The sequence below is a fragment of the Prionailurus bengalensis genome, chromosome B1, assembly GCF_016509475.1.
Source record: "Prionailurus bengalensis isolate Pbe53 chromosome B1, Fcat_Pben_1.1_paternal_pri, whole genome shotgun sequence".
In the NCBI taxonomy this organism is placed as follows: Eukaryota; Metazoa; Chordata; class Mammalia; order Carnivora; family Felidae; genus Prionailurus; species Prionailurus bengalensis.
Genome location: NC_057344.1, coordinates 44,681,452 through 44,708,421, shown reverse-complemented (window position 1 = coordinate 44,708,421; position 26,970 = coordinate 44,681,452). Strand labels below are relative to the sequence as shown.

General features: G+C 49.0%; 1 protein-coding gene and 1 pseudogene across 1 annotated transcript; both read left to right on the top strand.

Annotated features, from left to right (window-relative positions):
* The first annotated feature begins 1,450 nt into the window (after nt 1–1,450).
* EIF4EBP1 (eukaryotic translation initiation factor 4E binding protein 1) lies at nt 1,451–25,196 on the top strand. Its single transcript, XM_043564259.1, has 3 exons — nt 1,451–1,661; nt 21,694–21,873; nt 24,742–25,196. The coding sequence occupies exons 1-3, from the start codon at nt 1,517–1,519 to the stop codon at nt 24,771–24,773; spliced, it is 357 nt and encodes a 118-aa protein (XP_043420194.1). The 5' UTR covers nt 1,451–1,516; the 3' UTR covers nt 24,774–25,196.
* Nucleotides 19,032–19,864, top strand: LOC122473615 (annotated as a pseudogene).
* Nucleotides 25,197–26,970: the final 1,774 nt, after the last annotated feature.

The window sequence follows — 26,970 nt, the reverse complement described above, 5'->3', positions numbered from 1 at the left end:
AAAAAAACCATCACAATTCAGCCCCAATTTCTCTCTTTAAAAAAAAAAATTTGGGGCGCCTGGGTGGCACAGTCGGTTAAGCGGCCGACTTCAGCCAGGTCACGATCTCGCGGTCTGTGAGTTCGAGCCCCGCGTCGGGCTCTGGGCTGATGGCTCAGAGCCTGGAGCCTGTTTCCGATTCTGTGTCTCCCTCTCTCTCTGCCCTTCCCCCGTTCATGCTCTGTCTCTCTCTGTCCCAAAAATAAATAAACGTTGAAAAAAAAATTAAAAAAAAAAAATTTTGTTTTAAGTTTATTTTTGAGACAGAGAACTAGTGGGGGAGGGGCAGAGAGAGAGAAGGAGAGAGAGGAGGGAGAGAAGGAGAGACACAGAAACTGAAGCAAGCTCCAGGCTCTGAGCTGTCAGCACAGAGCCTTGAGGCAGGACTCGAAGTCATGAGCCTGAGATCATGACCTGAGCCAAGGTCGGACACTGAGCCATGAGATCATGACCTGAGCCAAGGTTGGACACTTAATGATGGAGCCACCCAGGCGCCCCTGACCCCAATTTCTCTTTCAGAGTGTTCGCCTGTCTTCTCTCCCCTTGCATGACGTGGCCACAACGATAGAAACTGTTCTCTCACACAACAGGCTTTTCTGTTCCTCCTAGCATTTTTCTGTCCCCACTCGGAGAGGTCCTTGAAGACTCATTCATTCGTTCGTTCATCCATTCTTTCAAGGAGTGACTACTAAATGTCAGGTAGCGTGTGGGACCTTGTACCCAACTCAAAGGGCTACAAGGAGCCTCTTTGGCCAACTCTTACCCTCTCCACTCCCCCCCCCCCCGCCCCCCCAGCCACCACTGACGTCAACCCCTCTCAGCTCCACCTGGGCTCTAGTTTTAGTTTTGATCACCCATCTGTGTGACTTGTTCACCCGTCCTCCCACACCTTCCCCCAAGCCGTGGAACGCCCATTCTTGGTTATTTCTTCACACCGTGAAGGCTCAAAACATCGAAGTGGGGTGAATGACCAATCAACCCCCACCTCCTCATCGGAGGAACTAAAGCACGGAACGGGGAGGGGACCATCCGGCCCAAAGTCCTCGGGCAGAAACCAGGCCTTCGCCAACCGCGAGGACTGCTAGGATCTCGCACAGCTCTGCGACACGCCCCGGACCCGGTGTGGGGTTAACTAACCTGCACCAGCCCCCGGCCTCCGGCCCCATCCCATCGCTGCCAGCGTGGAGGAGAGGGTCCCGGGAGCGAAAGGGGCAGGCGGTAGTGGGGCGGCGCCCGCACCCGCGCCGGAGGCCAAGGGGAGGAGGCCTCAAACTTAGGCTGCGGAGGATCGCACGTACCGGCGGCCAAGCCGAGGCGGGTGTGGCTGCTGCTGCTGCGCGGCGGGAACTACAAATCCCAGGTGACGCCGAGACGCAGAGGCGGAAGGGGTGGGCGTGGGCGTGGGCGGGGCGAGGAGGGACGGGCCAGAGCGGCCGGAGGGCCACGCTCGGGCTGCAGGCACTGCTAGCGGGAGACCATGTCCGGGAGCAGCAGCTGCAGCCAGACCCCAAGCCGGGCCATCCCGGCCACTCGCCGGGTGGACCTCGGCGACGGTGTGCAGCTGCCGCCCGGGGACTACAGCACCACTCCCGGCGGCACCCTCTTCAGCACCACCCCGGGAGGTAGGCGCGGGCTTCGGGTGCTCGCGGCGCGGGAGGACTGACTGGGCAGAGCGGGAGGGGTCGGGAGTGGCCAGTTGGACGGGGCGACGGGGCAGAGGGGCCCGACGACTGGAAAAAAGGGCACCACGGACACAGCGAGGGTCACGAGCGGATGGCCGCTTCCCATTGCCTGCCCTCTGAGTGCGTCCTCCGAAGCCCCGGCTGCAAACTACCCCAATTCGTTTCCTCCTGGGAGAGACAGCCGAGTCCCCCTACCCAGACGGATACGCACACTTCCAGAGCAACCACATGCTGAGGTGTGCTGCCTCTTGTGGGTGTGGGGCGTACTGAGGGAAAATAGCGCCGGCTCAGGGTGGCCTGGGAGCAAGGAGAGGCCTGGCCTGGGGTTTTTAGGGGATGGGATGGGCGTTCTTTTTTGGGGTAAACGACTCTTGCAGAATCCCTTTTTCCTTCCCGAGGCGCCCCCAGTTTTGCGTTGGGCCTCCGCCTCTGAAGGAGGATTTGGGCCGAGGGCTCTCTCCTCCAGCAGCGCCTCACCTGCACCTGTGGCAGGTTGCCCACTTAAGCATGTGGGATCTACGCAGAGGGACCTGGGGCCGCGGGCAGGACTGTGCAGAAAACCACGTTCTTCTGTCCAGGGGGAGGGGGAGCCTTGTGACCTCCCTGAGTGTATAAGGAAGAGGAAGCTGAACTGGCACGGGTTGGGGCCAGCCTTAGGCTGCCCCCGGGAGCCAGGCATTCCTCCCAGCCCGGGAGCCCCGGCGCACAGGCGCTGATGAAACCTGCCCGCGCGTTTGCATGATGAAATCCTCGTGGCTCACCACTTCCCTGCCATCCCCGCGCTGCCCTCAGCCCGCTTTGCTCTTCTCCCCTCCCCTAAGCCCTCATCCACCGCTCCTGCCCAAACTACCCAAACTACTCGAAAACCACTCGCAGACAGTGGCGCTCCGTTGAGAGGCACGGGTGCAGGTGGAGCCAGGGGAGCAGCAGCGTCGCGGGCCACATCACATGCTTATTTTCTCAGGCTGCGGTCCCGCCATCAGCAAGCACAGCCAGATCCGAGGTCTCGGGCCGTTTGATCCAAAACATACAACGTTAGAACTGTTAGGAATCACAGATGTACTTGTTTCATGAGGCCCCAAACTGGAAAACACATGTCCCTTGTCCGATGTCACACCGTTTTCTCAGATTGAACGAGAAATACTATCCAAGTGTAGAGGGGAAAATGCTCTCTCTTCTATTAAAAATGATCCAAGGAAAAGTTCTCAGTAAGCCTTCTGTCCACCCTTGACTCAAATTCTCTTTCCATGCTATAGTTCTTTTGTAGTCCATTTGGTCTGCTTTCTCTGTGTCATACTGTGTCTGCCAGGATCCTTCCTGACAGTTTTGGGGTTCTTCAAGTGAGGGTGTGCATCTCTGATCTTTTCAGAGTGGGCACTGAGGCAGCCCTGAAGGCTCAGAGGTGCCCTTTTCTGCACTCTTTATTGCTGGATGGGGACAAGTCAGATTGGAAGGCACAGCCAAGGGCACTGTTTACAGGGAACTCTGATCTACTTCTCACCTTGGACTGGGAAATGGGTTTTTTGTTTGTTTTTGGTAAACCTCAGCATATCTCCCTGCCTTTGAAGGTCTCTAGTTGGGAGAGAGGGAAAGGGGCTCTGAGATCAGAGTATAACTCTGTTTCTGAGGCCAACTGGAGGGAAGCTAGCAGTGCCAGGAGCCTAAAGCCAGCTTTCTTGTCCTGGAGTGTCCAGCAGGACAGGCATAACGCACAGGCTGTAACCTGGAAAAACACACCTTGTTTTTGCCAAAGTCAGCCAGTCTGGTCTGCCTCAGTTAGCCAAGGCTTGGAGTCTTCCTCCAAAGTCTGCTTCACCCTGCTTCTTTGCCAGGGCAAAGAAGCTTAACCTAAGGAAAGGTCATTTCTGGCACCCTTTTGCTGTAGCCTTGAGTGCTCTTTCTCATTCCTCAATATACATGTGAATTACCTGGAGACCTCATTTTAATGTTTCTTTTTGAGAGAGAGACATAGCGTGAGAGGCAGAGGAGTCACAGAATCCGAAGCAGGCTCCAGGCTCTGAGCTGTCAGCACAGAGCCCAACGTGGGACTCGAACCCACGGACTATGAGATCATGACCTGAGCTGAAGTCAGACGCCTAACTGACTGAGCCACCCAGGCACTCCACCCGGAGACCTCATGTTAAGTGCAGACTCTTGATTCTGTAGATTCTGCCATTGGGCCTGGGATTCTACACTTCTAACCAGCGCCCAGTGATTGATCTAAGTACTACACTGAGTACTCAGGAATGAGTGGAATGTGACTTCCCTCACCTTTGCAGACCTCAGGGTCTGGCAAAATGCTGCTGCTCTCCAAGTAAACTTCTTTTGAGGTTGGGTTTGGCATCAGCCCTCAAACCAGGCTCTGGAGAGAGTCTGCACAGGTGCCCATGCTAGTTTCTTTGCAGGTGTCAGGAGCTCTTGGAGTGTCCACAGGTTACTCTTCTGGGAATGGCTCTGCAGTGTTTGTCCCCAGAGGAACAGGAGCTGTGGTTGATTTGAACCGTTTCATTCCTCAGGCTCCGATTTACTTTCCATGGTCATTAACCTTTCACAGGCTAAACCACTGATCTGGTTAGAAGTCTGGAAAACTTCAGAGAAATTTGTTGAAAGGAGTGTTGCATATGAATGTTTGAGGCTTAAAAATCACCAGTGACACCATAGCCCCGCAGAACCTTTGAATGGTCAGAAACCTTCTTCCACCCCTCTCCCATCAACCTCCACGTTCCCCATTTCATGTTGGATTGTTTGACCCCAAAGCCACTAGGGTTGCTTGGCTGGTAATCATACCTAAACCCTGTAACTGGGTAAGGTTAATCAGAGGTAGGCAGGTGGGGCTGCAGGTGTTAATGGCACCCTGATATAGACAAACAAAGTCTATGCCCAGAAAGCTTACCTTGGAGCAGCTCCCAGGTCTTTGGCTATAGGACAGACAGTGCTGGGAAGAGGAGGAGGTGGCCTGGGCACTGAAGCTAAAGTATAGCCAGTGTCCGGAGGCCTCGGTCACACAGTGGGAGATTATGTCTCCTAATTACCCAGGGTTGACAGTAACTCTGATGAGACTAGGGTCTCATTATTCTGGATGGGTTAAAAGAACTTGGACATTAAGGCAGTGAGGGAAATGTAATGGGCCCTCTTCTCCCATTGAGCTGAGCTTCCTATTAAGACATTTAGAACATTCCACACTATGTCCCTCATTAAAGACTTTGACGGGGAGCCCTGGTGTAGAGCACCCCAGACTCCCTCTGATGCCCACCAGACTCAGTGTGTTTAAGGCATTGACCACATCCAGAACCTGGAAAACAATCTGACCTCAAGGGCTTGGCTTGCTACTTAGGAAGATGAAGACACACCTGAAATAGAATTAGGAGCATCAAAGTTGTAGCCGTAGAATGAGGCAATTAGGCAGATACCCCCACCCTTCATAACCAGTAGAACTTGTATGATTCTCATTGTGAGAATTGCCTGCTCCAGGTCGGCAGCCTGCTAAGCCTTACATTCTAGCAATGCACACACAGCTGTGAGATTGTAATTGCCTTCACATTTTTTTGTTGCTTTTGTTTCCAGTATCCTCAAAGGATGGCAGGGCCTTATTTGAAAGGAGAGTTTGATCTTTTACCTATTGGTTTTTTTTTTGAAAGAGCAAAAAAGTCCTCCATTACCAAATTTAGTAAAAGGACAGGCAGGGTGGTACCTTGTCTGCTGTTGTCATCAAGCAGTGAGGCCTTTTCTGGTGTGGGTCTTTAAAGTTTAATTTATTTATTTTTGAGAGAGAGCGCAAGCGGGGGAGGGGCAGAAAAATCCAGAGCACAGAGCCCTATGCAGAGCTTGAACCCATGAACTGTGAGGTCATGACCTGAGTCCAAGTCTGACGCTTAACCCACAGCCACCCAGGTGCCCCTCTTGTGTGGGTCTTTATTTGATATCCTTGCAAAAGAGCGGGGAAGGGGCAGCGGGACTGAGAAAAGGATTGCTTCCCAGGGCGCAAGTTTTGAACGAGGAGTGTTCATTTTCACGCCTACGTTTTACGTGTTCACACAAACAAAAAAACCTGTTGCTTTCTGGGCTTAGAGCCACGCCAGTGTTCTTCCTCCGTTATGATTCATGACAAATGAATCACATGTGCTTGTTTACATGTTTGTTCCCTGGGTAGATGGGAAGTTCTTTCCGAGCAGTCTTACTCATCTTTGTATTGCAATGACTGAGTGCTGAGTCTGGTGTTTAGCAGGTGAAGAGTTGAAAAGAATCCTGGAACGACCGTATTCTCAGGGTAACCTAGTTCCTTTGCCACTGGGCCTGGGTCTGAGCTGGCTTAATGAAGACATTTAAATTTTTCTTTTCTGCTCTTTCAGTTGCAGGGCATAATTGCTTACCTTGGAATGTCCCAGGGGCAAGACTAACTTTCCCTGAACTTTGTCACTTATCCCAGTATTGCTAATACTACTTTTTCCAACTATTGCACAGAAAGTAGAAGGAGGTAGCCTTTATACTGAACGTGTCACTACTGGGGCCAGGGTCTCAGACACTGGGATTTGTGCTCCTTATTTACTTGTTTGCACCCAACCTCACTGCTAGGCAGGAGTAAGTCACATCTGCCCAGGTCATTTGGATGCTCCAGGACATGGGCAACACAAGGTGTCTTGCAATCCAGTGCCCATGCCCCTGAAAGTTTGAGAGAGTTCAGATACTAGGCCCCGAGTATCACAACACTTAGTAACTTCAACAACAGCAACAGTAAATTCTTTAGGCTGGTTGGGCATTTTCTGATGATCTCCCTGAACTCACTCATCTGGCTGCATACAGTTAGCAGCTAGATTGTCTGGGGCTAGAAGGTCCAAGATGGCTGTACCCACATATCTGGGGACACCTGGAAGGCTGGGAGTTCTCTCTTTCCTCTGTATTCTATTACTCAAAGCAAGCCACAGGGCTACCCCAGATTCCAGGAGAGGGGAGATACCAGCCTTGGAATGAGAGGAGCCTCCTGTAGGGACAGGGATTGGAAGAGTCACGGGGCCACGTTTTCAGGCAGTCTTCCACAAGGGCCAAGCCTCAAAGAGTGGTCCTTCGAGGGAACTTAACTGCCCATCCTGCTGTGTGGCTGCGCAGGGCCAAGGCCAGGAATTAGAAGCAGACCAGAACTGCAAGCCTGTGAATTGACTCTTGGTTTAAGAACTGAAGACACCTTCCTGAAAACACAGAGTTCTTGATCCGATGCCCCGTTTTCAAGGCCTTATGTTCAGCTCCACAGAGCAAACTATGCGGGTGGCCATGATGCCAGGCCACTGGGCCATACCTTCCACTGTGTGTCATGCCCCTCCTTGCTAACTGCTACCTAGCCTGCCTCCTCTTTCCTCCTCAAAGCAGCTAGGCTTTGGGAACTCCCTTCAGAGGAGCCCACGCTTGCCCACCCTGCCCAGCACTTCCATCTGAACATCCTTGATTTTCTGGAGTGCTGGCAGTAGGATGGAGTCAGGTTTTGAGGCCAGCGGTCCAAAAATGCGTAGGAGTGAGAATCCCGGGAGGTGCAGGTGCAGGTGGGTTCAGAACTCCCCTTGGTTTCCTGGTGACACATACAATGCGGAGGTTAACCAGGTCTGTTGCCTTAGAGAGAGTGCGTGTGTGTAAATCAATTTCTCTCTTCTGGTCTTTGGAATAAAAGGGGAAGGCAGGCCTATCTTAATTTGCTCAAGCGGCCATAACAAAATACCACAGACTGGGTGGCTTAAACAACAGAAATTTATTTTCTCACAATTCTGGTGGCTGGAAGTCCAGTCAAAGTGCCAGAAGGGTTGGTTTCTCCTGAAGCCCTTCTTGATGGTTGCAGATGACTGTCCTCTTTGCTGCCACTCTATGTGGTGTGTGTGGTATCTCCCTCTCTTATAAGGACACCAGTATATTGGATCAAGGCCCTACCCTAACAGCCTCATTTTAACTTAATGACCTCTTTAAAAACTTTATCTCCAAATTCAGCTACATTGAGGCTGGGAGTTGGGACTTCAGCATATGAATTTGGATGCGAGGGGTTGGGGGGCAATTCACACAAAAAACAGAGCCCCTCCTCTTTCCAACCACAGCTTTTGTTGCGTGTAAAGGGAGGCATTTCAAATGGAGGCTTAACCTGCTTGGCCTGGGTGCATTTTGAAATGTTTGGTTGGGGTGGGTGTGAGGGGGGTGAGGGAAGGGGAAGGAGCTTGGCCAGCCCTTAGAATAATTATTCCAGCTATTTTGTTCTGCACATTTCTGTAAAAACTTTGTCCCTCCCACTTAATTTTCAAAAACAAAATTTTTATTTTGATGTTTATTTTTGAGAGAGACACAGACAGACTGCAAGCAGGGGAGGGGCAGAGAGAGAGGGAGACACAGAATCCAAAGCAGGCTCCAGGCTCTGAGCTGTCAGCAACAGAGACCGATGTGGGGCTTGAACTTACAAACCACAAGAGCATGACCTGAGCTGAAGTCAGACGCTCAACCAACTGAGCTACCCAGGCACCCCTCTCCTGCTTAATTTTCAAATAAAGCGGACTCTTCCTCACATGTCAGGGCCTCGAAGGGAGGGACTAGTGAGAGGGCCCTTTGTTACTCACTGATTGCCCTCATTTGGTATTTGAGGATCTTCATGAGATTCCCGGCCCCTAAGAAACTTCCAGACTTTGGTTCTCTTTGCAGAGCTGGTAGGGCCAGAGATGAAGAAAAATCTCAGACCAAGCACACCCTGATTGTCTCCCCAAGATTTTCTCCTTGACGAGGTGGCTCTGCTTGCTAAGCAGACTGCCCAGCAAGGAAAGCCACCCTGACGCATCGAGCTCCTGCCTGGTGTGTGGCGGGCAGTTGGGAGCCCCCCCCCCCCCCCCCCCCCCCGCAGACCCCGTGTGTTGGCCTCCAGGTTGACACAGAGCTGCTGGCGAGAGCTGAATGTAAAATTATCCGGAGTATTTTGTTCACAGGCTGCTGGCTTGCATCCGAACGAACGTAGGCATTTGAGCCTCCCCCAAGCATGTTGTGAAACACTCTCCCTTTCCCTGGAATGGGAACAGCAGTTCTAGGAATTCTGTTCTTGTACTCTGGCTCGGCCTCACGTCCCCCGCCCTCCGCCCAGGGGAAGAATGTTTCCATCAGGAGAGGCGCAGGGGAAAGTGAGGAACAAGCAAGGCTCAATTTACAGAAATCCCTGCCAGCCCCATTTTGAAGCTGAGTGTGGCTACTGTGGGAAAATGGAGAAGAGATCAAGGCCAGCCTCTCTCTCAGGGAACATCCTGTTCTGGCCAAACACTCAGAAGAATAGGTAGCAGTCTGGAGACCCCTGGAATGTTCCCAGTTGCCCGTGTAAGGCACGGTAGCCTGGTCTGCCTTGCTAGTTTTAAACAGAAGTTGGTGTTTAGGACTGGAGGCAATACAGGTTAGGTCTGCCCCCTGTATGGCCATGGAGGCGACAGCCTTTCTGAGCCTCAGCTTCCTGTCTGCCAGTTGAGGATACTGTATCTCCCTTGCGGGGAGTGGGGGATGGGGCACTAAGACCTGGCCTGTCAGGCTATGAGCAGTGATTTAATCTCCACACTACTCCTGTGAGGTGTGGATTTTGTTAGTACCGTCCTCTTAGAGCTGAGGAATTCAGCGGCCCTTGAGAGTTGAGGGGCTGTTACACGGCACACCCAGGTTTGAGCCCAGAACTTGTGCCTCCAAGCCCCGTGCTGTTTGCACCACACTGAGCACCTGCCAACCAGGAGCTCCTAAAAATGGTAGTGTATCAGACCTGGAACAGACCCTAAAGATTACCTACAAAGCCTGGCACATGGTTGGTACTTTAAAAATAGTTTGAATGAGCCTAGTACACTGCCCTTGTTTACAAGTGAGGAAAACAGACTCGAGGGGAATGTCTGCATTGCTTTGTACATTCTAAGAAACTGCTGTCACCACAAAGCATGTCTTGAGAAAAAATACCATTCTTGTATTTGGCGCACATCTGAAGTTTTCAAAGTCCCAAATGACACTGGTTACCAAACGTGCTGAAGCGCACGTTGGTTCTTGAAGCATGTTTCCGTGGGCCAAAAATAGGGTAGAGGGTGCCCTTACCCTATCCCTTTCACCCCCAGTCTCTTTTTCCAGGGTTGCATACCTCCCCTCTGATTCGTCCCAGCTCTGACCATATAATTGGTCCCTAAATCATGTCATCTGAAGCTGTGCCAGTCATAATAGCTAGGATTTGTTTGCATAGGGCTGACCTCATGTCAGCCTCTGTTGTATTCCACACCATAACCCTATGACGTAGGCACCATCATCATTGTTCCCATTCTACAGAAGAAGAAATGGAGGCACAGAGAGATTGAGTAATAACTTGCCCAGGGTCAGTAGAGTTAGCAAATGGGAGAGCTGGGTTTCTAACCACTAGACTGTATGGGGAGAGGAGCTCGTATTCATCCTGGCGTGTTGTACCCACACCCTCTCTCTACAGGGCAGGTAACTCTTGCAGCCCGCTGGACTTAACATCTTCCCCACGTGTGTTTATGTGGTGACGTGTTTAAAAGGCTTTCACTTCGGGGCGCCTGGGTGGCTCAGTTGGTTAAGCGTATGACTTCGGCTCAGGTCATGAGCTCAAGGTCCGTGGGTTCAAGCCTGCTTCAGATGCTGTGTCTCCTTTTCTCTCTGCCCTTCTTCTCTCTCTCAAAAATAAACAAACATTAAAAATAAATGAATAAAAAGGCTTTCACTTAGAAAATAGACTCAGTTCTTCTCTACAAGTAGTTCAGAACCAAATCTGACTGCTACCCCTGCACCCAGCAGGATCCCAGCTACACAAATGGTTTGAAGCATGGGGGGCGGGGGTCTGCCTTTGTTCTTTTCCTGCCCTGCTGGGAGGCAAGTTCTGGATACCCCTGCTCTGTACCTCCAGTTTTTCCAGTCTAGACCACCCTCAGTCCATAGACCCATTCCACTTTGGGAGAGTGCAGAATTGGGGTGACACTGATTTCTCTGGATGCCTCTGACTTTTGGAGGGCTTGATGTCTCTGTCCACACTGGCACACACAGGGTAGATCTCTCCCCTGTCTCTGATCCCCACATATGCCTCTGCTCTCAGACTTTGTCCACTTGACTATAGTTGTTTGTTTACAGATCTTTCCAACTAAATTCCGAGTGAGGTCAGGAAATTGTTCTTTACATGCCTAGCACTTGGCATGGTGCTGGTACAAAGGGGTTCAAATACATGAGACCAATACACCTGTTTGGGGATGCAGGATCAAGCAAAGATTGATAAATGTGTAGGTGAGGGTTAACACTTGTCCATGGAGGTTAACACTTATCCCTGGATTGGTCCCTATCCTTGGATACATGTCCTGGGAGTTACAGTCTAGCATGGACAGGGCCTAGCACACAGCCCAGAGAGGTGCTGGAGGGACGGGCTCACCACTCCACTTACCCTGCCCAGCAGAGAGCCCCTAGGCTTTTTGTGGGGAGTGGGGGGAGTCTACCTAGTTCCAGTCAAGGCCATTTTCACTTGACTTACTAGAAAAGACATTCTGACCCTATATCCTTATTTATTTGTTTGCTTAATGCCCTATGTGTTAGAGTTTTGTATTAAAAAACAAAATATACTCAGCGTAAAAGATGTTCGTCTTGCCTTGATCCTTATCTCACCCTCAGAGGTGACCAGACACAAAATACATACAGTTCTGTGACTCTTCCACACAATATGTTGCAGACAATGTGCACTTGTTCCAAATAGTAACCACACAGCACCGAATTATAGGTCTGATCCATAATTTAACCTGTCCTTTAATTTAAAAAATAAATCAAAGTTTTATATACATATATATGTGTGTGTATAATTATATAATTCTATCTTCTTTTGTATGTACTTGATTTTTTTCTGTAATACAAGTATGTGAACATTATTTGTAAATTGTTTATGTAGGTAAGTAGTTAAATCTCAAAATTACTGAAAGCCTCCCAACAAAACAGTAACCCCGTACCTCTCTCCACCCCCATCTCTTTAAAAAAAATTTTTTTTTTACATTTATTTATTTTTGAGAAACAGAGTGAGACAAAGCGAGTGGGGGATGGACAGAGAGAGAAGGAGACACAGAATCCGAAGCAGGCTCTAGGCTCTAAGCTGTCAGCACAGAGCCCGATGCAGGGCTCAAACCCACAAACTGTGAGATCGTGACAGGAGCCGAAGTCGGACGCTCAACCAACTGAGCCACCCAGGCGCCCCCTCCCCCCCCCATCTCACTCTTTAGATGCAGCTAACATTTTTCAGCCCTTTCTTTGGGGATTTACTTCCATATTTCTGACTTTTTCTTGACTTTTATTGATAGTTGAGGACTTATTGTCTGTACACCCTCATCTCTTCCTTTTTTTTTTTTAATGTTTAGTTTTGAGAGAGAGAGAGGGAGAGTGCAACCTGGGGGAGGGGCAGAGAGAGCGGGAGACACAGAATCCGAAGCAGGTTCCAGGCTCTGAACTGTCAGCTCAGAGCCTGACATGGGGCTTGAACTCACAAGCTGTAAGATTGTGACCTGAGTCGAAGTCGGAGGCTTAACCGACTGAGCCACCCAGGTAACCCCTCTCATCTCTTCCCATTCCCTAATTTAATTATATCACAAATTTAAAAAAAAAAATACACATTATTTTTATTACTATGGCCCTTGATGAGCCAGGTAGTTAATTATTGTACAACTTAGAAAAATAGAGTTAATAATTGCTTCATTTTAAAATGTAATTCGTTTTCAGGGGCCTGGCTGGCTCCGTTCGTAGAGCATAGGACTTTTGATCTCGGGTGTGAGTTTGAGCTCCACATTGGGTGTAGAGATTACGTTTAAAAAATGTGCTTACACTCACTTTAAGGACCCCAGGTTCAAAAGTAACAGTGTTGGCCCTACTTTGGGGTCTAAGAATAGGCGTGATGGGTGAAGGACCTGGACTGTGGCAAGTAACCTGTTATAGACTTACGAGGTGGCTATTTGAGGCTTCTAGTGAAATCTGCACATCTGTGCTTCATATCTGTTTCCTACCCTCTAACCCACACCTGTGCACTTGTTCTGTGGTTCTGGTGTCTTGTAATATTACTGGGTAGCCAGAAACAGGTGCAGATGCGTTGAGGTTTTTGCTGTTTAGCATGATCGGCAAATTGTGAAAATGTAGAAACACACAGAAAAGGTCCAGTGGCGTAAAATAAATGCAGAGCTGGAAGTGGACTCCCTGGGGCTGCTAGACTTGGTACGCAGGACTGTGAGCCTGTGATGAGCTTCTCGTCCCTGTATAGATGCAGTGTTCTTAGCCTTAGTGGAAAACCTTGGTTTGGTGGTTTCAGCCTGGGGGGGCAAATAGATTGTAAAGGACAAAGCAGTATCTCGGTAGCATAGACCAGTGCTAGCCCTGTCTGTCTATTGAAATAGAGAAATGGACTTAGCTTAGCCACAGAGGTTTAAACTATCTGGTTGTCCCATACATGAACACAACCCAGGGCTCGGATACACAGTTGTATTTAGTGTTTTGTGGTCTGCTAGCCTTTCCAGCCCAGGAGCTTTTGGACAAACCTTTGTCCTTGTGTGAGGTTCGTTGTTGGGATTTTGCGTTTGTTTTTGTGAATATTCCATCCCTGAGCTTTGCAGTAGACAGATGTGATTCAAAACTCACATTCTGAGGTGTTTCTTGCAGCAGAGTAATTGGTTTGCAGGAATAAGTCACGCTTTTCCGCTCAAGGTGGGGGAGGGGTGGTAATCCATGGGATAAGCTAAAGTTCAGTTGTTAGGAGAATTTGATTGGAAATTTTAGCTTTGAGCTTTGTTGCTCTAGTTCCTGAAGTAACTTGGAGATGCTCCTCAATTGTCCATCCACTGCTGTGATTCCTTGGGTCCCACCCATTCTTTCACTTTAAGAGAAAACAAGTAATTGTTGCAGGAGTGTCTGTATTTTGCAGCTGCCCTTTATAAGAAGCACTTTTTCCAAATAAAACAATTTTTTAAAAATGTGCTTAGTTATGGGGTGCCTGGGTGGCGCAGTCGGTTAAGCGTCCGACTTCAGCCAGGTCACCATCTCGCCGTCCGTGAGTTTGAGCCCCGTGTCGGGCTCTGGGCTGATGGCTCGGAGCCTGGAGCCTGTTTCCGATTCTGTGTCTCTCTCTCTGCCCCTCCCCCGTTCATGCTCTGTCTCTCTCTGTCCCAAAAATAAAAAAAAAATTTTTTTTTAAATTAAAAAATAAATAAATAAAAATGTGCTTAAAGGATGCCTGGGTGGCTCAGTCAGTGGAGCATTTGACTCTTGATTTCGGCTCTGGTCATGCTCTCACAGTACATGGGTTCAAGTCCCACGTCGGGCTCTGCGCTGACAGTGTAGAGCCCACTTGGGATTGTCTCCCTCTCTCTCTGCCCCTCCCCCACTCACTCTCTGTCTTTCAAAATAAATAAACATTTTTTTTTTAATTTTGTTAACGTTTTATTTATTTTTGAGACAGTGAGAGACAGAGCATGAACAGGGGAGAGTCAGAGAGAGGGAGACACAGAATCCGAAACAGGCTCCAGGCTCCGAGCTGTCAGCACAGAGCCCGACGTGGGGCTCGAACTCACGGACCGAGAGATCATGACCTGAGCCGAAGTCGGCCGCTTAACCGACTGAGCCACCCAGGCGCCCCAATAAACATTTTTTTTAAATGTGCTTGGTTTTCATTCAGGTAAGTCTCCCACACCCTCCAGTACCTCTAAAATACTAAACAAAATACAGTTTTACACACAAATTCGACTTGTGGATTTATCAGTACATTCTTTCCTTCTGTCCTGAACTGACAGGGTTTGGTGGCTCTAGAACGGCTCTAGTAGCTGCTGACATGAGATCTCCTGAAGCCCTTCATCTTATTCTAATTTTGTTACAATATTCATCCTGTAGCTTTCTGAAAATGTTTCTATTATACTTTTACTTGGTTGGTATTTGGCTGGGTATAAAATGAGGCCAAAATGAATTCTCCCTGGAGATTGTGAAGGCGTTGACCCACCATCTTCAGGTTTCCAGCCTTGCCATTGAAAACATTTATGCCATTTTTATTCCCAATCCTTGAGTGCACCTGCTGTTTTCTCACCCTTTCTGGAAGATTTTAGGATCTTTTTATCCTCAGTGTTGTGAAATTCTGCAGTGAATGTTAAGTTGGTGTTTTTAATTCATTACACAGGATACTCAAGGGGCATTTCAAGACTGATCTCTTTCAATTCGGGAAATTTTTCTTCCCTTTTTGTCTTTTTAGGTAAATTCCGCTTAGCAGTTTGTCTTTTCTCTCTTTCTTAACTTCTTGTTATCTGATGCTGGATTTCTAATTTGGTCTCTTTTTGCCTGTTATTTTTGTCTTTCTGTTCTTTAAAGTCTTTAAAAAGTTAGGGTGCCTGGGTGGCTATGTCGGCTAAGTGTCTGGGCTCAGGTCGTGACCTAGCAGTTCAAGGATTCGAGTCCCGCATCGGGCTCTGTGCTGACAGCTCAGGGCTTGGAGCCTGCTTCAGATTCTGCCTCTCCCTCTCTCTGCCCCTTCCCCGCTTGCACTCTGTCTCTGTCTCTCTCTCTCTCTCTCTCTCAAAAGTAAATAAACGTTAAAAAAAAAATTCTCTCTCTCCCTCTATCCCTATCTCCCACTCACTCTCTCTGTATCTCTGTTTCTGTCTCAAATAAATTAAAAATATATATACTCTTTCAAAAAAAGTCTTTAAAAAGTTGAAAAGTTTAAAAAACAGTAAAGTCTGGGGTGCCTGGGTGGCTCAGTTGGTTAAGCGCCTGACTTTGGGTCACATCATGATCTTACATGAATTGTAGCCCCACATCAGCCTCTGCTAATAGTGCGGAACCTGCTTCAGAACCTGTCCCTTGCTCTCTGTCCCTCCCCCACGTCTGCTCTCTCTTTTTCTCTCTTAAACTTAAACAAACAAATAAACAGTAAAGTACCTTAACTGTTTCCTTCTGTTGGTTTGTTTGGATCTCTCCTTAGATGTAAGCTTTTCTCAGAAATGTATGGAGACATCTGGCTGGTTATATTTAAGAGTTAGGCACTCCAGAGCTGACTGGAAGCCCTTTGTGAGGTCTGGAGGCTGGTGGGTTCAATCTGGTGGCTAGCTGGTATTTTTCATTGGGAATCCCCTTCCCAAAATCAACTTCTTTTTTTTTTTTTAATATTCTGTATTTTTTTTACGTTTATTTTTATCTATTTTGAGAGAGAGAGCGCCCACAAGAGCAAGCAGGGGAGGGGTAGAGAGAGAGGGAGACAGAATCCCAAGCAGGCTCCTCACTCTCAGCACAGAGCCCGACATGGGCTTGAACTCTGTGAACCAGAGATCATGATCTAAGCTGAAGTCAAGAGTCAGACGCTTAACTGACTGAACCACCCAGACACCCCCCAAAATCAACTTCTATTGGTCTTTATTTTTGCTGTTTATTCTAAAGCAGAGCACGGAGGGGGGGGTGAGGCTCACCATTCAGGAGGTCAACCTAAACTTAATTTCTCTGTCTCCCCTCCCTCCTGGGGTGAGGGACATAGGGGACCTCTCCCCAGTCCCATTTTCCATGTTGACTCTAATTCCTGAACCTTCCTGGGGTTCTTCAGAACCCCGCTTCCTGGTGTAATGTCCACCCCTACCTCCCTGCATTAAAAAAATTTTTTTTAACATTTATTCACTTTTGAGAGACAGAGAGAGGTAGAGCATGAGCAGGGGAGGGGGAGAGAGAGTGAGATACAGAATCGGAAGCAGGCTCCAGGCTCCGAGCTGTTTGTCAGCACAGAGCCTGGTGCGGGGCTCAAACCCACGAACCTCCCTGCATTTAGATGCCACCTTCATCCTCTCTGTTAGAACTATTCCTCCATTCACTTTCTGTCTTCATGTATTGTGATTTGGGGTAACAGTTTGAGCCCCACTTGCTTCCAACTTGAGTATGGGCTTCTGTTTCTTGTTTTATTTCTCGGTGTTTACGAGACTTTTGAGAGAAGCATCAGGGAAAAAAGTGTCTTGGCTTTGCCATCTTAGAGCCGCCTGGATCCTCAAAAGCTCTTCATGATCTTGTTTGTAGAAGCCTAATGGAGTTGGATCATGTTCCCTAATATAGAGAGAAAAGGTAGGCCCTCGGCTGAAAAGGATTATGTGGAGACCACGGGTGTGATACCCACATACCCCAGAAGACCACACCTGACCGACACCCAAGGAGCTGCCTGCTGCTCAGCGCTTTGTAGGGACCTTGGCATCCCGCTCCCCCCCACCCCCCCCCGTTTCCATTTCCTGTTCCTGTATGCAGGCCAAGTCCCCAGCTCCTGGAGACTGCGTTTCAGCCAAGGGTACCTATTTTTGACGATATGAGACTGTGTGTTTTGCTGTTTGCCTCATCTGTGGGAGACATAGGGAATTTCCAGAAGATCACTGTTGCCATGTATTGGTGGATCCCATGAAGGGACAGGGGGAAAAAAGGGTTAAAAAGCTAAAACTGCCTCCACAGGAAACATTTCCACTACATTGATCTCCAGCTCACATTCCTCACTGACCCCAGATGAGTCAGTGGGGGTTAGTGGTCCCCTCCTAGGCTTGACACCTTGCCAGCTGACTTTCTGAACACCACTGTTCCTGCCCCCCACGTGACCTCCCTTCCCAGCTGAAATACTCCCACAGTGGGCATCTTGGGAACCACCTCTGCTGGCATTTGGTTTCTGGATTTTATTAGCGCAAATGAGGATTCCTATTTTTAAACAAGTGCCCTACCTAGGTGGAGGGCAAGGGGCACAGAAGTTCTTTCTTTTTCTCCTTTAAGTATAATTAATGACTTAAAAATCGCCCGGTATAGACCCCCAAAGAACTGAAAGCAGGCTCTCGAAGAGATAGTTACACACCCAGGTTTACAGCAGTATTATTCACACTAGCCAAAAGATGGAGGGTGAATAAACAAAATGTGGCATATCCACATAATGGACTATCATTCAGCCTTAAAAAGGAAGGAAATTCTGAGACATGGCCAACAATGTAGATGAACCTAGAGGACATCATGCGAAATGAAATAAGCCAGTCACAGAAAGACAAATACTGTATAATTCCACTTACACGAGGTACCTGGAGCAGCCCAATTCATAGATACAGAAAATAAAACGGTGCTTTCCAAGGCTTAGCGGGGAGGGAAATGGGAGTTGCTATTTCATGGGTGTAGAGTTTCAGTTTCACAAGATGAAAAGCATCTTGGAGATTGGTTGCAGAACACCGTGAAGGTACTGAACACTGCTGAACTGTATACTTAGGAATGTTTAAGAAGGTGAATTGTATGTTATTTGTATTTTACCACAATTACAGAAAAATTTCTGGGGGCTAGTGGCCTTTAAAGAGCTTCTCCAGGAGTGCTGACCCCCCTCTTTTGTTTTTTGAGACCCTTGAATCTCCAGCTTTTAGGTTCCACTCAGATGGGGTCAGTTCCCTATTCTGTGGTGAAAAAACCAACAAAGAAGCAAAGCTGGAGGGAGGCCAGGACAGGGGAGACTCTTGCCGAACCTTGAAGATTAAGAAACAGAGAAGAGTGGTCCCTCTCTGAAGCCAAGGCATTTACCCTCAAGGAGAAGGCACTGTTGTTCTCCATTTGTAGCCCACTGGGCTCACAGCCCTTCATGTTACAGACGAGGAAACTGAGGTTCAAACGGGGGAGGAACAGAGGTCTGTGTGCACAGGGTCACACTACTGGCCAGTGGCCGAGCCTAAAATGCAGCCTGGGTTCTGTGTTCTTTGCTTTACACTGTCAGCACGGAGCCTGCTTGGAATTCATTCATTCTCTCTCTCTCTCTCTCTCTCTCTCTCTCTCTCTCTCTGCCCCTCCCTTGCTTGTGCTCCCTCTCTCATTCTCTCTCTCTAAATAAACTTAAAAAAAAAAAAAAGGAAGAAATGTGAACTGTGAACTTTAGCCCACATAGTGATGATGAACAAGACTCAACTTCAGCATCATTGCCTCTCAGCCAAGGAGAGCAAGGCTCTGGGTAACTTAGGGCCAGAGTCAGACTAGGACATCCTGCATGAGTAGGCCAAGTGCACGTTTTGGTGTCTCTGACCATTTTTCTGCTCTTTAGCATCCTAGCCCTCAGCAGAAGGACCCCGACCCCACGCAAGCCTACTCAGAGCCCAGAGATGCAAATGAATTCCTCTCTAGGATGCCACTCACAGAGAGCCAGTGCTCAACATCTGAGACGGGAGTCCCTGCTGTTGGGACAGCACACTGTCATAGCCTTTAAGTGAGGGAAATATTTGAGGGCTATTGATAAGGAGGGGCATTCCTGAAGTCTAAACCATAGCTTCTAGCTGCTTCTCCAGGAAAATACCAAATGGCGGATGACCTTGGTGCTGTGGAAATGGGAGGCCAAGAAGGCTTCCACAGAGTCTTGGGCAGTGGCATCTGTGGCCAGGGTGGGACCGTGGAGCTCCAGGAGGCAAGGCCAAGGACAAAGAGTGGGTCTGCATCACCAAGCTGGGCCGCCTAGTCAAGGACATGAAGATCAAGTTCCTGGAGATCTGTCTCTTCTCCCTGCTCATCAAGGAATCTGAAATCATTGACTTTTCTTGGGGGCATCCCCCAAAGATGAGGTTTTGAAGATTATGCCGTGTAAAAGCAGACCCGTGCTGCCAGTGGACCAGGTTCGAGGCATTTTTTGCCATCAGAGATTACAATTGACACGCTGGTGTGGATGTTAAGTGCTCCAAGGAGGTAGCCACTGCCGTCCAAGGGGCCATCATCCTTGCCAAGCTTTCCATCATCCCGGTGCAGCAAGGCTGCTGAGGGGGGGGGAGACAAGATCAGCAAGCCTTATATTGTCCCACGCAAGGTAACCGGCTGCTTTGGCTGTGCTGGTGCACCTCATCCCTGCCCCCATGGGCTGCGCTGCCACCCTGGGCAACTTCACCGTGGCTACTTTTGATGCCATTTCCAAGATCTACAGCTGTCTCACCCCTGGCCTCTGGAAAAAGATGGTGTTTACCAAGTCTCCCTATCAGGAATTTACTGGCCATCTTATAAAGACCCACACCAGAGTGTCTGTGCAGAAGATCCAGGCTCCAGCTATGGTCACCACATGGTTTTATACAAGAAAAGCAAAAGGAATTAAAGCTTGTTAAAAAAAAAAAAAAAATCAGGAACACCTGGGTGGCTCAGTCGGCGAAGCATCCAATTCCCGACCTTGGCTCAGGTCATGATCTCACGCTTCATGAATTCGAGCCCCACATTGAGTCCTGTGCTGACAGAGCCGAGCCTGCTCGGGATTCTCGCTCTCCTTCTCTCCCTGCCCCTCCCCTGCTTGCAGTCTCTCTCACCCAGAATAAATAAATAAATATTTAAAACAATATTTTAAAAGATCATAGCTTCTAAACTCCGGGCACTTATTCCCTCTGCAGTTTGCATTACAGTTGCAGCTTGCATTCTATATTAAGTATTTCTCCTTATATCTCATACCTTTTTAACTTAGTTTTTGTTACTTTATTTAATTACGTGCATTATTTATAACATACATACTATTATATTAAATTATATCCTGTTATGTATTGAAAGGAAACTTGATATCACGACCATATATGGAAAACCTGATCCACTTACCATAAATAGAAGGTAACTATAAAAAGAAATATGACACCAAGAGAGTTTTAAATTCTATCTGGATTCCACTGCCTGCTGAAGGCTTTGAGCCTGAGACCTGCTCTTTGTTGAAAAGGAAGAATCAGGAGTGTGAGTGAGGTGTTTAAGATAAGTTACTAGTACCACACTGGTGCTTTAGAGGTAATCCTGATTAAATAAGAACCCAACATGAATCACCTCTCATTAGTCACTGTTCTTTGATGAAATCAGCTGATTCTCCCACCAGAATCCCGGGTCCTGGACTTTAGAAAATTCTCCTTTTTAAGGTATCACTCAGGCAGCCGTCCTCACAGGATGGCGGGATGGGATGGGTCCAGGGTGTGGGTGAAGGACCAACTCCCTCAGAGTTGGTCCTCGCCCTGGGGTGATGCTTGGGAAAGGAGAGAGAAGAGGGAGTGGGTAGAACACAGACCATGTGCGAGCCCTGAGGTGCAATGACATGTCAGAGCAGGTGTCACAAGGGGATACACGTAGCAGGAGAGCCTTTGGTGGGAAAGGTGGAGCCCATGTGGCACTCCTGTCCACAAAGCCCAGGAAGGGAAGCGTTCTCATTTTTACTAGTCTGGGGGAGTCACTTAATTTTCTGTTGGCTCATCTGTAAAATGGAGTTAAAGGTTCTGGATATCCCTGGGGCACCTGGGTGGCTCAGTCAGTTGGGCATCCGACTTTGGCCCCGGTCATGATCTCACAGTTCGTGGGTTTGAGCCCCCTGAGTAATAACACTAAGCACTGGCTAGGTATTCGAGCCCCACGTGGGCTTTAAGGAGAGAGCCCTGGATGTGCTGATCCAAGGGGAAGAAGCATGGCATGGTGGCCTTGCCAGGCCCCTCTTCCATCAGTGTGCCCCACATGATGGCGTTGGTGGTTCTGAGGCAGCAGAGTAGGGCTGCAGCCAGACACCTGAATCTGCATCACTCCTCTTTTCCTTTCCAAATGTTTATTTTTGAGAGAGAGTGCTAGCGGGGGAGGGGCAGAGAGAGAGGGAGACAGAGGATCTGAAGAGGGCTCTGTGCTGATGGCAGAAAGCCTGACACAGGACTCGAACTCAAGAACCGTGAGATCATGACCTGAGCCGAAGTCGGACACTCGACTCACTGAGCCACCCAGGTGCCTTCCCTTTTTGTTTCTTTCTTTTCTTTCTTTTTTTTTTAAGTAAACTCTACCCCAAAGGTGGGGCTCAAACTCATGACCCTAAGATCAAGAGTCTCATGCTCTACCAACTGACCCAACCAGGTGCCCCGGTCTCACTCCTCCTTGATCTGGCTTTTGCAGAAAAACTTGCTGCCTCTGCTGCAGCCATGCCTCAAAGATGTGGAAAATGCACAGGCAGGAGGTTTGAGATGGCTTTTCCAATGTCCCTGCCTCCTCCCAGGTACCAGGATCATCTATGACCGGAAGTTCCTGATGGAATGTCGGAACTCGCCTGTGACCAAAACACCTCCACGAGACCTGCCCACCATTCCCGGGGTCACCAGCCCTACCAGTGATGAGCCCCCCACAGACACCAGACAGAACCACCTGCGCAACAGCCCAGAAGAGAAGCCGGCAGGTGGTGAGTGGCCGGGCTTGGCCAGGCTCTCCCTTGGGAAGGGAACATATGCAACCTGTGGATCCCCTTCAGAGAGGAAATTTCAGGAGGGGGATTGATGGTGGCTGCCCCACCCTCTGTGGAGCAGCTTAGAGTGCAGAGGTGGCATTGGGGGACAGTATTGTCACCAGTGCCAACTTTCCACGTGCAAGGGGCCCAAGAACTCCAGGAGAGGTGACTTGGCCCCATCAGGTAGTCTAATTAGTGGAGAGCTTGTTTGAAATGAGGGGGACTCCACACAGCAGCTTTCATAAATAAGTATAACCCTTTGTATCATTGTATTAAAGCATTTCTGCTTGTCTGCCTCATGTGGGCCACACCCACAATGTGCATGTGCAGGAGAGGACTTCTCAAAGATTCGGTGTACTTGCCCTCTAGGAAATCACATGTCTGCAGGATCAAAAAGGCACCCAGGATGGGTATTGGTCCACTAGTGGATTCTTGATGAAGACAGAAACCGTGCAAGCGGTTATTTCTGCAGGTTTGACACTGGGCAGCTAGGTCCTTCCTGGTATCTCTGCCCACCTTCCCCCTAAGTAATCAGAGCAGCCACCCTGGTAGAGGGCCGTGTGAATGTACTCTTTGTGGTATCATGACTAGCTAGCCAGAGCGTCTGAGTGCTCCCATTGTGGGAGAACATAGTGTAAGCACTTGCAGATGACCTGAGTCAGATTGGAACCCTCTGACCCTTCCCCCTGAAGGCAGTGCACCAAGCCCAGACAGGAAGCAGCTGGGACCTCAGGCTGGGCTGGCCCTGCTGACAGCAGCAGAGCCCATGTACCCAGGGCCTGCAGGATGTGATTCATAGTTACCCAGCGAACCCCACAGCCATGACAGGCAACCCTTGCCTTGCCTTTCCTTTCAGACTTGGATAAGAGTGGGAGGGAGGCAGAGTTGGGCACACAGAGCCGAATGAAAGACGGCACCAGGCAGTGTGGCTCCCTGCCTTTCATTAGAGGATGCAGAGAAAGATGGATAGATTCATGTGGTCAGTAAGGTGGTGCTTCCCAGCCACCCACTTTTGCCTCAAACCAAAAACCGGAAGTTGAGGATGAAGGTGGTCACACCTGACATTGCTGAGCCAGCACTGCCTGAAGGCTATCCCTAACCCCTCCCAGTTTCTGGAGCAGTGATCCCCATAACAAATGCAGTGGTGGCCCAGAGGTGCCCCAGGCTGACAACCCTTAACCCACAATAATGGCCTAAGAGTTCCATTGTGATGGGGTGGTAGGGATGGACATAGTTTTTCATTTTGCTGAACAGGCTATTAGCCAAAGCTCCTAGCCTTGGACCATATATTTGTGTAAATATAACCAGAAGAAGTGGCCAGTTTCCCCGTGGGGGCCAGAGCCGGCATCTCAGTATATAGAACCAGAGAGCAGCCTTACCCAGGAGATCATGAATGAGGCAGCTCCATTTCAGAAAACAACTTCCTGCAGCATGAGTTACTTGGAGATTTTTGTGGAAAGAGTTAGGGTGAGGGCAGTGAGTAGCTGAACTACCAAAATAACTCCTTTACTGCAGAGTCAGGCTATTCTGCGGGCAATTGGACATATGCCTAGTAGGTTGTATTACCATTTTCTAAACCACAGCTGACACAGTTGCTCAAAAAAGTTTTATGTTTAAGGAATATTTTTCTGTGAGGTTGTGTTTTTGTTTTAATTTTTTTTTAAGTTTATTTGTATATTTTGAGAGAGAGAGAGAGAGAAAGAGAGAGCACGACTGGAGAAAGGGCAGAGAGAGGAGAGAGAATTCCAAGCAGTCTCTGCACTGTCCGTGCAGAGCCTGACACGGGGCTCGAACTCATGAACCATGAGATCGTGACCTGAGCTGAGATCAAGAGTCAGACGCTTAACCAACTGAGCCACCCAGGTGCCTGTGAGGTTGTATTTATGTCAAATCCAAGTAACCATTCACTTTTATTAAAAACAATAAAAATTGGCTCAATTGGTTAAGTGTCTGACTTCAGCTTGGGTCATGATCTCGTGGGTTTGTGAGTTTGAGCCCTGTATCGGGCTCTCTGTTCTCAGTGTGGAGCCTACTTTGGATCCTCTGACTCCCTCCTTTTCTGCCCCTCCCCTGCTCATGCTTTCTCTCTCAAAAATAAATAATACATTTAAAAAAATAAAAATCAGTGGTGGCTGGGTGGCTCAGTTGGGTTAAGCGTCCAACTCTTGATTTTGGCTCAAGTAATGATCTCACGGTTGTGAGATCAAGCCCCAAGTCAGGTTCTGCACTGGGCCTGGGGGCCTGCCTAAGATTCTCTCTCCCCCTTGCCCTCTGCCCCTCCCCCATTTGCACATGCATGCTGTCTCCAAAAAATACAATTTTTACTTTATGTTTTTTAAATATTTTTGAGAGAGAGAACGTGAGTGCGTGAGTTGGGGAAGGGCAGAAAGAGAGAGGGACGGAGGATCTAAAGCGGGCTCTGCACTGACAATGGAGAGTCCTATGTGGAACTCGAATTTGCGAACCATGAGATCATGACCTGAGCCACAGTCGGATGCTCAACTGACTGAGCCACCCAGGTGCCCCCAAAATAAAATATTTTTAAAAAACAATAAAAATTGTATGAAATTCAGGACTCCCACTTCTTCTGTGGGGATACCTGGTCTCCCTTCTTCCTTTGGGACTAGGGAAGAGAGCACAGCTGGACAGGGAAACTTCAGGCCTGTTTCTAGGAATTCCTAGTGGAGTTCTGCCCTCCCTCCATTCTCCTAGTCTTGTAGGAACAACAAAATGAAAAATAATAAACCGTCTCACTGGCTTCTAAAATGTGAGCCCTACCATTCCCCCATTGCTTACCTGGCCATCTGTCCCTTCTCTCCCCAGGTGAAGAGTCACAGTTTGAGATGGACATTTAAAGGACCAGCCATTGGATTGAGTGATGCCTCTGGGCCCCTCTGGCCCTTCTTGGGAAGAGTAACACCAGCCAGATCTTTTGCAAGTTCTAATCCTGGGCAGGCGTTGAGCTTGGGGCCGGCCATCCCGGCCCTCTGCTCCCTTACTCAGGGCACCTGCTCCCCCTTCCTCTTCGTGAACACCAGCAGATACCTCCATGTGCCTCCATTCATGCACCCTAAGGGGAGTGACTCTCAGGAGCACACCCTGCAGCCCAGGGCCAGGAACTGGACATGGAGGAGCCCTTCTGAATGATTGTCCGGCTCTTCCAGCCCCAACCTCTGGGGGCGCACCCACCCCTTCCTTAGGTCGGTGTTGTGGGAAAACTGCCCTCCCCTCCTTCCCTAAGTGAGGAAATAAAAGCCACCTTCACCCTAGGGCCAAGAGTTGGCCCCTGTCTGAGCTCTTTTCAACTCCATGTGGATAACTAACCCCAACTACAGTTTGCATGGTGCCTCTAAGCACTTTCCTATACTTCTCCCATTGCTTCTCACACTGAACCTGTAAGGTAAGTAGGCTAAGTGTTCTCCTCATTGTACAGCTCAGAGAAGTTAAAATCACATACCAGTAAATGACGGATGGCACTGGCTTTGAGCTGTGCTGCTCTCCATCTCTTGTTCAGTGCTGGGTGTGATTTCTTTTCTGGGCTTTGTCCCCCAAGCCTGTCAAGTGACCTGGTCACCTTCATTCTGTCGTCCGTTCCCTGCAAGAGTCAAAGGGAAGAACCTGAGCTTTGGCTGATACAGGCATGCCCCCCTCATATTTGTCCAGTGATCCCTTCATGTGAGCTGTCATGGGAGGGCACACACATGAGACAGGTGCTCTGTCTTGAGGATTTCACTGACACACAAAATTCATCCCTAGGGAAAGGGAGTATAAAAGAGACTGTATAGGATTGGTTATCAGGGAGTGGTCCATGCAAGTAAATGCTTCATGGAGGTGATGCTACAGCTGGGTGGGCTGGGGAGAGGCAGGGGCCCAGAATTGCCAGGGTCAAGTGATCTTGGGGAACCAGGACATACAAGGACGTGACATCAAGTTGCCCGCTTTAGCCAGAGCAGGTAATTTGTGTGGGTGGGGATGGCTTGTATAAATGGCCATAAAAGGGCCAGATTTCTCAGGGCCTTAAATGCCAGGCGGAGGTCTTGTGGAGAAGCAGCAGGTGTTTCTCATTATAGGATATGCTGGGCATGGGTGGCCTTTGGCAAGAGGCAGTGGTTGACTTGGACCTTACAGTTGACTCATAACACTTGTCAGTCTACCATTTGGGAGCAGCAGGCCTTAGTGGTCAAGTCCTTTGCCTGGCCTTTTCTACAGCCAAGTTGGAGTCCCCTCCCCCCACAAGGACTGTGAAGGCAGCTGGAATCAGTGTGCCTGGTGAGGGTGTGTGGAAGGGCCCAGCTGTAGCAGCATGTTGGCTCCAGGCACACAGGATACCCTTTTCTTATAGATGGAAAGTGAGACTGGAGAAGCCATCAGAGCAAAGACAACAACGGAAGCTCTAACTAGGTTCAGCATGGAGACCAGTCAGCCTTCCCCATCCCTTAGCTTTCCAGTAAAAACATCTTACTCTCCCCTCCTGACATCCAACCTGAGGTCTTGCCCACAAGTCTACATGGTAGATCTAGTCCCCTTGGTCCTACATCTTACGGTCCAAGAAAGTGTAAAAAAGAGGCTTCTCTGACAATAAGGAAATCATAAGTTGTACGCCTTTCCCACTGAACGAAAGCATCCTTCAGGAAACCCAGGTGTTTCTTGAACATCATTTTAGCTGGATGCTATGGAGTGGCCAAGATCTAGGTCAGTCCCTGCCCTTGAGGAAGTTAAAATCTTTGGGAGATAAGGCTCCCCAGGCCCAATTGAACATCCCAGTGTAGTGAGTCATAAAGCCTTTGTAGAGATATCCTAGGAAACCATCAGTTTGGCCTGCCCACCCACTGACATCACCAACAGCACTGTTTCTGGCAGTTGGGACCCCAGTGACAACTGTTAGGACAGACACCACATGCTGTGAAGCAGGGAATACAAAGAAGTGTTTCAAGCTGTAGTATATGTTTCCAAGGTATCGACGCGGTCTGGAGACGAGAGTTGCTACGAATAGGAAAAGTACACCTAGAAACATCATAAAACAATACTTCTGTGTTTGTCCAGTGTGGTGGT

What these genes read in the sequence shown, in the direction of transcription:
- EIF4EBP1 (XM_043564259.1), top strand. Translation starts at nt 1,517, where the DNA reads ATGTCCGGGAGCAGCAGCTGCAGCCAGACCCCAAGCCGGGCCATCCCG. An exon ending in CTTCAGCACCACCCCGGGAG is followed by an intron (nt 1,662 to 21,693) that starts GTAGGCGCGGGC and finishes GCCTCCTCCCAG; the next exon opens with GTACCAGGATCATCTATGAC. An exon ending in AGAAGAGAAGCCGGCAGGTG is followed by an intron (nt 21,874 to 24,741) that starts GTGAGTGGCCGG and finishes TTCTCTCCCCAG; the next exon opens with GTGAAGAGTCACAGTTTGAG.